The 15,886-nt window shown below is 38.7% G+C and overlaps 1 protein-coding gene across 2 annotated transcripts in view; it reads left to right on the top strand.

Annotated features, from left to right (window-relative positions):
• Positions 1–15,446, top strand: part of LOC141157371 (protein Wnt-7a) — a 100,991-nt gene extending 85,545 nt beyond the window's left edge. For both annotated transcript variants that reach the window (XM_073644520.1, XM_073644519.1), the window contains exon 4: positions 12,085–15,446. In XM_073644520.1, the coding sequence (XP_073500621.1) occupies positions 12,085–12,564 (480 nt within the window). In that variant the 3' untranslated portion in view covers positions 12,565–15,446. The remainder of the gene's footprint in view (positions 1–12,084) is intronic.
• Positions 15,447–15,886: the final 440 nt, after the last annotated feature.

Genomic DNA, 15,886 nt, shown 5'->3' with positions numbered 1-15,886 from the left:
CTAAAACAACTACTTTTAATCCCTTTTACATATCACTTCAGAAATCTGGGTATAAGCCTTTCGCTTCCCTACAGATCCATGAAAATACCTTTTATTTTTTTCCCGGTGTCGCATGTCTGGTTTAGCGCCGCTCTCTCCGCACAATCGCTGGTCTTCCAGTCTTGGATGGACATGGGTGACGTCTCCTGTCTTATCCTACCAGCACTGCAAATCTCGAGCCTGTGCACTTGAAGCTCAGACCTGTGCAGGAAGGCTTCAGAAGTTAAGCCACCACATGAGCATTACAGGACTTTGCTCTGAACTCAAGACTCCTGCGCAGGCTTAGGCTTCAACTGCACATAATATAGATTTGCAGCCCTGGGTGGATAATGTTGGAGACGTCATTCATATCCATCAAGACAGGAGGGCCAGCGATTGCGGGGAGAGAGGTGACACGGAACACGGACCTGTGACATCCATCGAACTGGACCGCATCGATTAGCATAGAGAGCAGGAAAATTCTGAAAGGTATTTTTATGGATTGGCTGGAGTGATGTGTAAGAGGGCCTAAAAGTGGTACTTTTAGTTTATATGGGGAAAACCTGGCAACAGGTTCCCTTTAAGTTTTATTTTTCAAAGGTGTTTTTCCCAGTGTATAGTTAGAGGTATAAAGGTTTTTAATGCTATTCTGATTTCACCATTTATTGCCTTTCTCCCAAAAAGCTAGCCCCTATATTCTAAGGATTGGTGGAGACTAATGATGAGTGAGTATGTTCTGTTAACCCTTTCGGCGAGCATGCTCGGATGCTCGCCGAGTATCTTCAGTGTGCTCGGGTGTTATGTTTTAGTCACTCTGTGCTCATGATTTGTGACTGTTTGACAGCTTTAATACATATGAGGAATGCCTAAGAAATAGGCATTCCTCACATGTATTAAAGCTGTCAAACATTCACAAATCATGAGCATGGAGTGACTAAAACATAACCCTGAGCACGCTGAAAATACTCGGAAAACACCCGAGCATGCTCGTAAATCTCGAGTAATGAGCATGCTAGCTCATCACTAATGGAGACCCCAAACAAGGCTGTGGCCCCGGGAAAAATTAAAATTATGTCTCCAATTTATTGTACCAAAAACATGGTCACATTGAGCTAATTCAGGTAGGGTGTAACAGAGAACTGCTGTGCTGATCTCTGGCTCTTCTAGGGGTTTTTTAGTTATCAGAATGATACTACCATGCAGAGCTAAATATTTCCCCCATACAGTCATAAAAGCATACCTATCATTTTAGAAGACTTTTCAAAATTATTTGTCATTAGCTGTAAAGAGTAGTAGAACTATTTCTGGCATTTTGATGACTTGTATCCTGCATGTACCAGCAGTTTCCCCCTCTGTATGTTCCATCTCTAATTGTTAGTTTTCCTTGACCTCTGCTCCAGGAGACTAGCTTCTCACATAGAGAAGAAGAGATCCAGCTCTCTTTCCTATTTGTAGCACACCATCACAAGCAGTATTGAAGATATTATACAACAGTACTGAGCAGTGAAACTGTTAATCCAGCTCTGGGATGAGATGAAACACTTAATAGAAAGCAGCTGAGTCTCCTTGTATCTCTTTATTTCTTTTCAGCCTTCTCCAATCCTCCTCTCCTTCACCACTCTATAAAGGCGTCAAAGCTCAAATCTGATCCCTTATTGAGCAGTCAGTCCATCTTGTTTGCCACAATGAATTTTAGCTATACAGTATGTCTGAGTGAATGATGAGTTCAAGTTCAGGGGGGAGAAGATGAAATGATGAATAAGTGGAGAAAGAAGCATTTTTCTCTTGTAAGATATATTAAAAAGTTTCTTATATTCATTTAATGCTATTGATTTATGAAAAGTTTGTTAAAACGACAGTAGCATTTATGTATTACTTTCATACTGAGACTGAGCAAAACATATTAAATAAAGACCAAAACTTTAATAGTATAGAAATCTACTATATTATTGTACAGGGTGGGCCATTTATATGGATATACCTAAATTAAATGGGAATGGTTGGTGATATCAACTTCCTGTTTGTGGCACATTAGTATATGGAAGGGGGAAAACTTTTCCAGATGGGTGGTGACCATGGTGGCCATTTTGAAGTCGGCTATTTTGGATCAAACTTTATTTTTTTCAATGGGAAGAGGGTCATGTGACTCATCAAACTTATTGAGAATTTCATAAGAAAAACAATGGTGTGCTTGGTTTTAACATAACTTTATTCTTTCATGATTTTTTTACAAGTATATGACCACTTATAAAATGTGTTCAAAGTGCTGCCTATTGTGTTGGATTGTCAATGCAACCCTCTTCTCCCACTCTTGACACACTGATAGCAACACCGCAGAAGAAATGCTAGCACAGGCTTCCAGTATCCGTTGTTTCAGATGCTGCCCCTGTATAGTAAAGTTTACAGTATGAGCCCCCACATAACTCCCATATATACAGTATGAGCCCCCACACAGACCTCCATATACAGTATAAGACCTCACATAGCCTCCAATATACAGTATGAGCCTCCATGTAGCCTCCTATATGCAGTATGAGTCTCTACATAGCCTTTCTATATTCAGCACGAGCCCCCACATAGTCCCCTAAATGCAGTATGAGCCCACACATAGCCCCCTTTATGCAGTATGAGCCTATACATAACCCCTCTGCATATAGTATGAGCCACCACATAGCCACCTATATACAGTATGAGCCCCCACATAGTCCCCTCTATACAGTACGAGGCCCCACATAGCCTCCTATATACAGTGTGAGCCCCCATATAGTCCCCTATATACAGCATGAGCCCCCACATAGCCTTTCTATATTCAGTATGAGTCCTCACATAGCCTCCCATATGTAGTATTAGCCCTCACATAGCCAACTATATACAATGTGAGCCCCTACATAGTCCCCTATATACAGTATGAGCCCCAACATAGCCTCCTATATACAATGTGAGCCCCTACATAGTCCCCTATATACAGCATAATCCCCCACATAGCCTTTCTATATTCAGTATGAGTCCTCACATAGCCTCCCATATATAATATGAGCCCCTACATAGCCACCTATATACAGTGTGAGCCCCCACATAGTCTTCTATATACAGCATGAGCTCCCACATAACCTTTCTATATTCAGCATGAGTCCTCACATAGCCTCCCATATATAGAGTGAGCCCCCACATAGCCCCCTAAATAATATGTGAGCACACACATATTCCCCTATATACAGCATGAGCCCCACATAGCCTCCCTATATTCAGTATGAGTTCTCACATAGCCTCCTATATTCAGGCACATATCCAATATAAATAAAAAACAACACATACCTCGCTTCCGTTCCCATGGCGCTCTGCTCCAGTCTCTGGTGTACTGACTCTCTGCACAGCTGATGCGATATAGTGATGTCATCCTTCCTGCTGTCTCAGTTCCGAGGATGCAGATAGTGGTCATATCTGGACACTGGACGTGGGGAGCAGAGAGCATGGTGCAGCCCATGTGCCACTGTTTTCAGTCCTTCGGCTATCCGAGTCCACAGGCCGAGCTGGACTGGAACAGCCAGAGGTCTGGTCTAGAATATTGAATACAATAGTAAAGTATAGCCTAATGTGGCATAGTATTCTTATAATATTTTATAGTATGGCAAAATATTGTGTTACTATACAGTATTGTATTTTATAATGCAATATTGAATATACTAGCATAATAAATTACTATATACTGTAGTCTAGAATAATATTGTATAATACAGTATAGTCTTGGATAGAAGAATATAGCATATTACCTCTTCCCTTGTTGTGTGCGCAATCTGCTCCACTTTTGTACAGTTTAATTTCTATAAATATTTCGGACAAATATAACGTTTACTAGAACAGTGCAGGTATTAGACACTTAATTCGTCTGGGTTCATGACAAAAAAAGTTTGGCAAAATATTGGTTTAAAAGGGACACCAAATCCACACAGTGGTCGTTTGCCAGGTATGCGACACCCAGAACGCCCTGAGCTCACGAGCTCCTGAGTCAGCTGGCATATTGTGTGATATTGCATAGGAGCTCCATGGACGGCGGGCTCTTTCGCTTGTTGATCCACTTGACCAGCACACTCAGCTTTTTCCAATCAAACTGTTTATTCCATCAGAGCATCGCCATTGTCTGCAGCTTCACTGCTAATGAAATACGTTAATAGGAAATTTACACTGTTTGGAAGAGGCGCATTAGGCACACATGGATGGATAGACAATATATTGACAGTTTCAATTAGCAGCTCCACTGGGTACTCGGATACTGGCTGGAAAGCACTAAGATTTGCTTTTTTCTTTGTTTCCTTTTCTTTTAGATCACATTAAGCCAGACTGATATAATATTATTAAATATAACAATAGTACAATGTAAAACAATGTCATACATACTAATTCTGAACATTGTATGTTATTATTATTATTTTTTATTTTTAAAGATCCATTGATTCCATGGTGCTGTACATGTGAAAAGGGTTTACATACTATATAGATATATAAATTACAATGAACAAACTCACAATGACAGACTGGTAGAGAGGGGGAGAGTCTACAGGGTAATGGGAAGGAGACAGCAGTTCCGGTGGTGGTGAGGTGACAGCTGGTTATTGCAGGCAGTAGGCGCTTTCCTGAAGACTTGAGTTTTCAGGTTGCGTCTGAAGGTTTCAAATGTGGGAGATAATCAGACTTGTTTGGTTCTGCTCCCAAACAAGTCAGATTATCTCCCACATTTGTTTGGGAGCAGAATTCCAGAGGACTTGGAGATGTTCAGCAAAAATCTTGAAGGTGATTGGATGAGGAACGTACTAAAGCAGAGGAGAGAAGGAGGTCTTGTGAGGACCAAAGACAATGTGTTGGGATGTTTTGGTAGATTACTTTGGAGATATATGGAGGAGACAGATTATGGATTCATCCTTGTTGATCCTTATTAGTAGTTTAAACTGGATTTGATGGGGAATTGAAAGCTTGGAATGGAATTGGAGGAGAGTAGAAGTGGAGGAGTAGCGAGGAGAGGGGTGGATTAATCGGACAGTGGAGTTAAAGACAGACTGGAAAGGTGTGAGAGTGTTAGTTGGGAGGCAAAAGAGGAGGATATTGCAGTAGTCGAGTTGGGAAATGATGAGGGCATGCACTAGCATTTTAGTAGATTCAGGATTGAGGAAAAGACAAATTCTGGAAATATTTTTGAGTTGGAGGTGGCAAGAAGATATAAGGGTTTGGATGTGTGGTTTGAAGGATAGGGCAGACTCTTACTCCAAGGCTGCGAACTTGGGATATAGGGGAAAGGGTATGGGGGTTGAGTGAGGTAGGGAAAAGATGATGACTTCGGTATGTTCAGATAGATGTGCATATACATGTAGAAAGGAACTGTACCATCAGTAATAAATTGATTTTATATTGTAGGGGTTTGATTCATTGATATAGTACATGGTTGATTTTATAGCAGTACTTACTTGTTATTCTGATATAACCAGCTAGTCCTCCTGCTCTCACTGCTGCCATCTGTGAAAATCTTTACTGAGCGATCTCTCAGCCTACTCCCTGCACCGGCTGGAGGTTCTATGAAGATCACAGGGAAAATAGGTGGAAGGATTGGTTGTATCCAGTGGTGGACTGACCGATTGGGTAGTGGCCAAGGGATCTACAGTCCCTTGGTCTGTAAGAGCACTCTTTAAAGATTAGTTGCAGGAGGAAGAGAATTTTATTAACTCAAATTGTCACTTATAGTTCAGAAATCACTTTTAGACCAGGATCACATCATGTTTCTACTGTGCTACTGTGTTTGACTTTGAAAATATATATGGACTGCAAAAACCTTAAGCAGAAACTAAAGTTGCATGGTTTTGACTCTATTTGATAATTGAAGATTGAATGAATGGTGTTATTCAAAAGTACAACTCGTCCCGCAAAAAACAAGCCCTCGTATGGCCATATAACTGGAAAAATAAAAAAAAGTTATGGTTATCGGAAAAAGGAGATGAAAAACGAAAAAAAAAAAAAATCACCCGGGGGTGAAGGGGTTAACTGTGGGATTTAGTAAACTATTGTTTGAAGGTGGAAAATTCCTTCAAATTTTAACCTATGACAAATTTGGCCTCCGTTAAGAGTCACATAATTTTCCTTTGGAAGCAATATTTTTTTTCTTGTCATTGCATGTATACATTGATGAAAATAGGAGACTCATTTTAGTAAATACTTGTGTACCTCATGAAATAACATATCTAAAGCATCTTTTCTTATAACTTTTCATTGTGTCGTTCCTCTGTTATTCCTTCTACAAAATTTAGATACACTAAGAACTGGGTGTTTCCCAACAGAGTTGGGGGTGTGATGCTATATCGGGTGTTGGGAAATTATATAATATAGTGCTAAATATCTTTATATCTGATAACTCCATTGTGTGTGTAGCTATTTCATGATTTTAGAGATTTTGGTAAAAAAAAAAATCATATTTTACCCATTGATTAATTTGTCTAGGCTTTAATTATAGTTTTTTCCCCATGCCATTAATAAATGCAGCTAAGCTACAATACCAAACACAGTTAATGGACAAATATAGCGCTTGTTTGGAAATTTTTTTTCATCTTATGTAAAACTCTTTATGATTGCTCTGCAAGCCATTGGTCCATAAGATGCTATGTGCCCAATATGTATATTTACAAACCCCATCTGATCCAGACAAAGTCAAGAAACGTTGGTCTTGTCCAGTTTGTCTTTAAAATTTCCTAACTGCCAACTCTTTGAAATATCCAACTTCAAAAATATATTCACGCTTTCCACTATTCCACGGTTCCAAAGTAAAGTAGAAAGTTGGCTGATGATCACCAAATGGGCCCACAAATACAAAGAGATGGCCATGGCAGCGACTATCCTTAATGTCCTACATGAAAGGGTTCTGGGTTAGAGATGATCGAACCTTTTAAAATTCAAATTCGACAGCTTTGGCGATTTATCCCAGAAATCTAATTAGACATAGAGAGAGAGAGCGGCAAGTGCAAGCGCTTGTACAGCAAGTAATACTTCCCATTTTCAGGTGCATGCACAGTAAGCAGTGCTAACTTGAGCATTACCGCCATCAGAGATATTGGCTATGATAATCTCTACTTGTTGGTGGTTCTGTCATGTCATATGTATTTAATCTGTTTTTATTAAAGATTTTCAAAATATGTAGATAGCACTGATACTGAGTATAATACAGAAAACATCGTGAAGCAAACCATATTTCGTGACGATGAATCACTTGTCATGGACATACCGTGAGTCTGGACAGTCAATGAGTCCGAGGTCAAAAGCCAGGAGGGTACATCATAAACAGAGGGAAGAGACAAAGGCATAGTAAGGTAACGGTCCGAGGTTAAAATAGAGGGTGGATAGCAGATCAGAGTAAAAGGATTAGACAAATGGATGGTCAGAACGAGGGCCAAGATCAGGCAGTGATAGATCAACACGCAAGGCACTAAGCACAGTGAAAACAAACCACACAGAGCTGAAGCTATGGCTAGTAGCTGTCTGGGACTGCCAGCCCAGTTAAATATTTGAGCAATCAAGGGAACAGGCAGCATCTAGCAGAGCTCAGCACTTTCCAGGCTCAGACTATACGGCCGAGCTGTCAATAAAAATACTGACAGCACAGCACGCCCCTGCACCAGACTGGACAACTGAGTTGCAAATCACTCCACAGACAGCTCAGCATGCCCCTGTACCAGACTGAACCATTGAGCTGTCAGTCACTACACAGACAGCTCAGAATGCCCCTGCACCAGACTGTAAGGCCGAGCTGTCAATACAAATACAGACAGCTCAGCACGCCCCTGCACCAGACTGGACAACTGAGTTGCCCATCACTGCACAGACAGTTCAGCACAGACAGTTCAGCACACCCCTGTACCAGACTGGATGACCGAGCTGTCAGTCACTGCACAGACAGCTCAGAATGCCCCTGCACCAGACTGGACGACCGAGCTGTCAATCACCGCATCATAAGAAACACTGAGGGGTGGAATCATTACACATATTCATTCTTATGTAAACAAACAGCACATCTGAGTTTAGAAATTATAGGTCTGATATTGCAACACAATCTCAGCTCAAAATATAAGAAGAAAGGTTAGAAGGATGCGATCTGTATTTTAAGATATTAGGAAAGCAGGGGAGATAGTTATTTGATGAGAAGTAAAAAAAGAGGGTAGAAAGGAAGAAAAATGAGGTGCAGGCACTGGAGGATGAATACAGAACAAAAAAGGAAAATCATGATCCCTTATGTAACAGTAAACAGCAAATGGAATTTGGGGGAATTCAAAAATAGGATCCAATTTCTCTACAGTGGCAGAAACTTATCAGTGGTACCATTGAATTAGGTGATTAGGTCTTTCATTTTACAAAGATGGGTCATCTCCTGAAACCATTAAGCTAAAGCTGAAGATTGAGGCAATTTCCAGTACTGGTGGATAAGTAGATGAGAAGCTGTTTAACAGAATCTCAATAGCCCCATTTTCTGAGCTTTGACAGACCATGGGAGAATGGACAACAAAACCACCTGAGTCCACGTGTAGTCCGGTAAACTGAAAAACAGTAGATTTCCAAAACGCCCTTAGGCTCTTGCAACCTCATCATATACGAAGCATGGCATGTCATGATAGCTGCAAGGCATCTTGGGGAAGCCAACAGAGTCTGTGACCCATGCAATCTTCTGCAGTATGTAAAAGATGGCAGCTATTTTTTTGCCGAACCATGCAAATCGAATGCGCCAGGATGTGCAGATTTCAGGAAATTCGAATCTAATTCAATTTTCATCTTATCGATTAGATCATCTCTAGTTCTGATGCTGGGTTTCATGTAAAGATGAATATGCATGCATTCCAGATTATCTTGGAATTAATAAAAGTTTTGAAATTATTTGAGTGGGAGACGTCTCAGGTGTGTGTAACTTCATTTTGTGTATTTGAATAATTAATTGAAAGGGGTGTGTTCATAATAATAGCAGTGTGGAGTTCAATTAGTGAGGTCAATCATTCTGTGAAGAAACAGGAGTGAATCAGGGGGCTCTTATTTAAGAGTGAAGCCAGCACATGTTGTACATGCATTTCTCCTTGAAAGCCTGAAAAATATGGGTCATTTGAGACATTGTTCTGAAGAACAGCGTAATTTGATTAAAAAGTTGATTGGAGAGGGTAAAACGTCTAAAGAAATACAGACAATGATAGGCAGTTCAACTAAAATGATCTCCAATGCTTTAAAATGGAAAGCAAAACCAGAGAGACATGGAAGAAAACAGAAGACTACCATTCAAATGGATCGAGGATAGCCAGAATGGCAAAGGCTCAGCCAATGATCAGCTCCAGGATAATCAAAGACAGTCTCAAGTTACCTGTGAGTACTGTGACAGTTACAAGACACCTGTGTGAAGCTAATCTCTTAGCAAGAAGTCCCCGCAAATTCCCTCTTTAAAAAAAATGATGTACTGAAGCGGATACAGTTTGCAAAAGAACACATCAACTGGCCTAAAGAGAAATGGAGAAACATTTTGTGGATTGATAAAAGTAAAATTCTTCTTTTTGGGTCCAAGGGCCGCAGACAGTTCATCAGACGACCCTCAAACTTTGCATTCAAGCCACAGTACACTCTGAAGGCAGTGAAGCGTGGAGGTGCAAGCATTATGATATGGGCATGTTTCTCTTACTATGGCTCTGGACCTATTTACAGTGGGTACGGAAAGTATTCAGACTTCTTTCAATTTTTCACTCTTTGTTTCATTGCAGCCATTTGGTAAATTCTAAAAAGTTCATTTTTTTCTCATTAAAGTACACTCTGCACCCCATCTTGACTGAAAAAAAAAGAAATGTAGAAATTTTTGCAAATTTATTTAAAAAGATAAACTGAAATATCACATAGTCATAAGTATTCAGACCCTTTGTTCAGTGTTGAGTAGAAGCACCCTTTTGAGCTAGTACAGCCATGAGTCTTCTTGGGAATGATGCAACAAGTTTTTCACACCTGATTTGGGGATCCTCTGCCATCCTTCCTTACAGATCTTCTCCTGTTCCATCAGGTTGGATGGTGAACGTTGGTGGACAGCCATTTTCAGGTCTCACCAGAGATGCTTAATTGGGTTTAGGTCAGGGCTCTGACTCGGCCAGTCAAGAATGGTCACAGAGTTGTTCTGAAGCCACTCCTTTGTTATTTTAGCTGTGTTCTTAGGGTCACTGTCTTGTTGGAAGGTGACCCTTCAGCTAAGTCTGAGGTCCAGAGCACTCTGGAAGAGGTTTTCATCTAGAATATCTCTGTACTTGGCCGCATTCATGTTTCCTTCGGTTGCAACTAGTCGTCCTGTCCCTACAGCTGAAAAACACTCCCATAGCATGATGCTGCCACCACCATGTTTCACTGTTGGGATTGTATTGGGTAGGTGATAAGCAGTGCCTGGTTTTCTCCACATATACCGCTTAGAATTATCACCAAAAAGTTCTATCTTCGTCTCATCAGACCAGAGAATCTTATTTATCATAGTCTGGGAGTCCTTCATGTGTTTTTGAGCAAACTCTATGCAGGATTTCATATGTCTTGCACTGAGGAGAGGCTTCTGTCGGGCCATTGTGCCATAAAGGCCCAAATGGTGGAGGGCTGCAGTGATAGTTGACTTTGTGGAACTTTGTCCCATCTCCCTACTGCATCTCTGGAGCTCAGCCACAGTGATCTTGGGGTTCTTCATTACCTCTCTCACCAATGCTCTTCTCCCACGATTGCTCAGTGTGGCTGGATGGCCAGGTCTAGGAAGACTTTGGTGGTCCCAAACTTCTTCCATTATGGATTATGGAGGCCACTGTGCTCTTAGGAACCTTGAGTAATGCAGAAATTCTTTTGTAACCTTGGTCAGATCTGTGCCTTGCCATAATTCTGTCTCTGAGCTCCTTGAGTAGTTCTTTTGAGCTCATGATTCTCATTTGGTTTGACATGCACTGTGAGCTGTGAGGTTTCATATAGACAGGTGTGTGCCTTTCCAAATCAAGTCCTATCAGTTTAATTAAACACAGCTGAACTCCAACAAAGGAGTAGAACCATCTAAAGAAGGATCACAAGGAAATGGACAGCATGTGACTGAAATATGAGTGTCTGAGCAAAGGGTCTGAATACTTATGACCATGTGATATTTCACTTTTTCTAGTTTAATAAATTTGCAAAAATTTCTACATTTCTGTTTTTTTTTCAGTCGAGATGGGGGTACAGAGTGTACTTTAATGAGAAAAAATGAACTTTTTAGAATTTACCAAATGGCTGCAATGAAACAAAGAGTGAAAAATTTAAAGGGATCTGAATACTTTCCGTACCCACTGTACCTTATACCAGGGATCATGGACCAGTTTGCATATATTAAAATACTTGAAGAGGTCATGTTGCCTTACGCTGAAGAGGATATGCTCTTGAAATGGGTGTTTCAACAAGACAACGACCCTAAACAAACCAATGAATGAGCAAAATATTGGTTCCAGTCCAACAAAATTGAGGTTATGAAGTGGCCAGCCTAACCCCCGGACCTTAATCCAATGGAACCTTTGTCGGGTGACATCAAAAATGCTGTTTCTGAGGCAAAGCCAACAAATGCCAAAAAACTGTGTGATGTAGTCAAAGCATCCTGGGCTGGAATAACAGTTGACAAGGTGCCGGACGTTGGTTGACTCTATGCAACATAGATGTGAAGCAGTTCTAAAAAGCTGTGGGTATACAACTAAATATTAGGTTAGTGATTCACAGGAATGCTAAATCCTCAAAAAAGTACATATTGTGAGTTTGTAAAGACAAATGCAGACACTGCTATTTTTTAGAAGAGCCCGATGTTCATTTTTTGTTATTTTCTGTAAAGTAGTTAAAAATGATATACCTTTATCTTCATGTTTTGAATTAGAAAACAGTGTGCAATGTTCCCGATGCAGGAAATAAAAACTAGTATAAAGATTTCGTGCTTAACTCATGTTTTTGAACAGACTGCTATTATTTTGAATACTACTGTATTTCCTTAGCTTAAAAGTTTTCTAAACACTTTTTTGTTATTTTTGTTTTTTTTTGCAGGTCCTAGAGGAAAACATGAAACTGGAGTGTAAGTGTCATGGAGTATCAGGATCTTGTACGACAAAAACCTGCTGGACCACACTGCCAAAGTTCAGAGAAATAGGATTTCTCTTGAAGGACAAATATAGTGAAGCTGTTCAAGTTGAGCCGGTTCGTGCCAGCAGAAATAAAAGACCAATGTTCCTCAAAATCAAAAAGCCACTGTCGTATCGCAAACCGATGGACACAGACTTGGTGTATATAGAAAAATCTCCAAATTATTGTGACGAAGACCCGATATCAGGCAGTGTGGGCACACAGGGTCGAATGTGCAACAAGACAGCCCAACATACGAGTGGCTGTGATTTAATGTGCTGTGGGAGAGGGTACAATACCCATCAGTACTCTCGTGTCTGGCAGTGTAACTGTAAATTCCACTGGTGCTGCTACGTGAAATGTAACACGTGCAGTGAAAGAACAGAAGTGTTCACTTGTAAATGAGAACATTACCCGGATAAGGACGCGTTTTAGCCCTGGGAACTAATATCGTACATTTGCACAAGATCTCAAGCTACATTCTGCAAGATTGTGGCCTAGAGTCCCATTGCCTTGTAACAAGCTAAATGAATGGACCATTGTTGTCTTTAATTTGAGTAATTCTAAGACCATTCATCCAATGAAACCCTTTATATGTTGATAATTCTTCACTGTAGATTTGCGCAGACTGTCTACAACTATGAAGAGAACAAGAGAAATAAGATCTTCTGGGGTGCTCTGAATACCGAGCAGGTCTTTTCCTTTACACAGTCAATGATCCATTCTGTCAAGGAAAACACTGTAGATTCAGATATGTTGCATAAGTATTTGGGTCCTGTACACTGTATTTGTTTACCTTTTTTTCTGGATACACATGAATCTGCTGAAAAATCAGGCCTCTGATGGGTCACATCTTAAAAATAAGCAAGACTGGAACCGGAAGAATTTTATAAAAACAACCACTATGCTAGCAAAGTTAAATGGATGCATTAAAAATGAATTTGTGTGACTTTCCCCTTTCAGTTTGGATTATACAGATTAACGTTCTTTAAGGGAATCTGTCATCAAGTTTTTGTTACCTAATCAGAAAGAAGCATAATGTAGAGGCAATCTCTGATTCCAGTGATGTATCTCTTAGTGGGCTGCTTGTTGCAGTTTTGATAAATCCCTGTTTTATCTGCTACAGATCTAGCAGTTCTCTGAATGCTGAGCTCTGCATAACCCCGCCCACACCACTGATTGGCAGCTTTCTGTGTACTGTAGGCAGAAACCTGCCTATCAGCTGTGGGGGCGTGGTTGGACTACCTGGCAGCAGGTTTACTAGTCCTTTAATGATAATCTCCTGCTGATGAACAGTGATTTTATCAAAACTACAGCATGTAGCCCAATAAGTGTCACATCGCTAGAATCAGGGTCTCCGCCCCTCTGCTCTCAGATTAGGTGGTGACAAATTTTCTCTATGTTCCTTATTTGTCGCCATAAATTTTTTTTTGTTTTATTTGCCCCATGACTGATTTTTTTTATGTTTATAAAACTCTGTTATACATATATAAATATATTTCAATTATTTTTTTTTTGTTGGCACAGGGACTTGTGATGATATTTAACGATATATTTTAGAGTAAACTAATATTAATTTATTTAACATATAAAAAATTCTGCCATTTGAAACTGTCTTATAACGAACAAAAAAAAATGTTTTAATTTTTTAATTATTTAGAAAATGAGATCTCTGTATTGGAAAAAAACAAACAAACTGGAGGTGTAAATATTACGTATTACTCAGATCCCATTTATAGCTGTGTACAAGGTATAATCTTGTTTGTTTCCCTGTTTTATGGTGAAAGCAGACATCTTTTCTTAAATACTTTAATGCTGTTTGCTGCTAGCTGTCTGGAATAATCGCTCTTGAATTGATATTTAATTGTCTGATTATGTTTTGTTTGTTTTTTTTCTGATTTTTTTTTTTTTTTTTTCTAAATTAATAAATTTGGATTTCATTTGTTGGAATGTTCCAGACGAAATCTAATGGAAAAAAAAAATGGACCATTATGGAAAAGAGTATATTTTGTAAGAGACTATTTTTATATGAATATTTTATTTATATTATGCCTGTGTCATTCTATAATCTGCAGTTTTTTCTCCAGAAAGCACTCAGTTTCTTACTTGCAAAAAAATCATACAAATTTAGATTATTAGCTTTCAGCTTACTATGATTTTTCTTTTTTTTTTTCAGTTTGGTATCAATAATACGAGAAAAAAATTGTGTATTTTCCATTATTGGCGTAGGGAATTCATTCATAGATTTGGCTTTCTGACAAGCAATTTGTAGAATTTACATAGCAACTCATAGAGGTCATGCAGCCTACAGTTTGTAATAAAGCTTAAATTTGTGATTAGTATTAAATTTTTGCTCGCTTATCCCATTCGGAAGAGAAAAAAAAAAAAAAAGAAAAATCGGATTTTGCTTCCCACGTGCATCTTTGGTTATTATTAGCAAATGTGCTGTGTTTGCTGCCTATTAAATCTCTATATTGTGTTACTGTCAAATTTGATTTTATCACTGACAGACTGTAGACTATGACTGTACAAACTAGCTTCACATACACAGCCTGATTCTCGCAGATAACACACAAAGCTTACAGGTTTTTTAGTTTTTTTTTTTTATCCGATTGCTCTGAGCGTTTGACTTTGAAAAGATATGGGATGCTAAAAGTTAACAGTAAAATAAAAAAAAAGTGAAAAAGTAAAAAAAAAGTTCAAATGTTCTATACACTGTTAACAATTAGTGCAGTATTTGTTTTAGTTCTTATACAGTTTTATTTTTTTAATTTTTTTTTAATTTTTGTAAACAGTGTTAGAGCAATGTACATCAATGTATAAGATATCGGAATAGGTGTTAGGTGAGATTAATTTATTGTCAGACTACTGAACTGATAAAAGATGACAAATATTTTTATAAACAATTTTTCTGGTTTCATTAACTACTGATCTATATATATATATATATATATATATATATATATATATATAGAGCACAATGCTGTAGTTCTGGTAAGAGGGTAATCAAAAAGTAGTTGTTTGTTAGCAAAATGGCTTCACTAGATTCATACCACTGGAAAAAGCTTCAGTCATTTATCGCAGAGTCCAGAATGTGATTTTGGATAATAAATGATCACAACTCTAATTTTGCAGTATTGTTTCATCTTCAAGTATTCAGCTAAGATGGCTTCTTCCAGAAATGTGTTCTTTTTTTTTCTCCATTGATCAGTAATATGCCGTGTGAACTCAATGACTATATCAGCTCCTCAATCCATTTTAGCAACAATAAAATCATGGATCTGAAATATCGTTTTTTATGTCTTTTTTTAATACCTAATTTATATAAAAGAAAACATGTTTGGTGGGGTATTACATATATACAGTGCATTGAAAAAGTATTCATATCCCGTGAACTTTTCCACATTTATTGACGTTACACCCACAAACTTAAATATATTTTATTTGGATTTTATATGCTGTACTAACACAAAGTAGCAAGTATTTGTGAAGTGTAAAGGGAATGATACATGTTTTTTTAAATATTTAAAAAATATAAATATGAAAATTGGGACATGTATTTCTATTCAGCCCCCTGTAGTCTGATACCCCTAAATAAAATCCTGAGTGACCAATTGCCTCCAGAAGTCACATAATTAGTAAACTAAATCCACCTGTGTGTAATTTATTCTCAGTATAACTACAGCTGTTCTGATAAGGCCTCAGAGGTTTGTTTGAGAACATTAGG

This window comes from Phyllobates terribilis, unplaced genomic scaffold (genome assembly GCF_046119375.1).
Source record: "Phyllobates terribilis strain yellow unplaced genomic scaffold, ASM4611937v1 Scaffold_8__6_contigs__length_399053987, whole genome shotgun sequence".
Classification (NCBI taxonomy): Eukaryota; Metazoa; Chordata; class Amphibia; order Anura; family Dendrobatidae; genus Phyllobates; species Phyllobates terribilis.
Note: the sequence above shows the minus strand (reverse complement) of the source record. Positions and strands in the feature narration are given on the sequence as shown.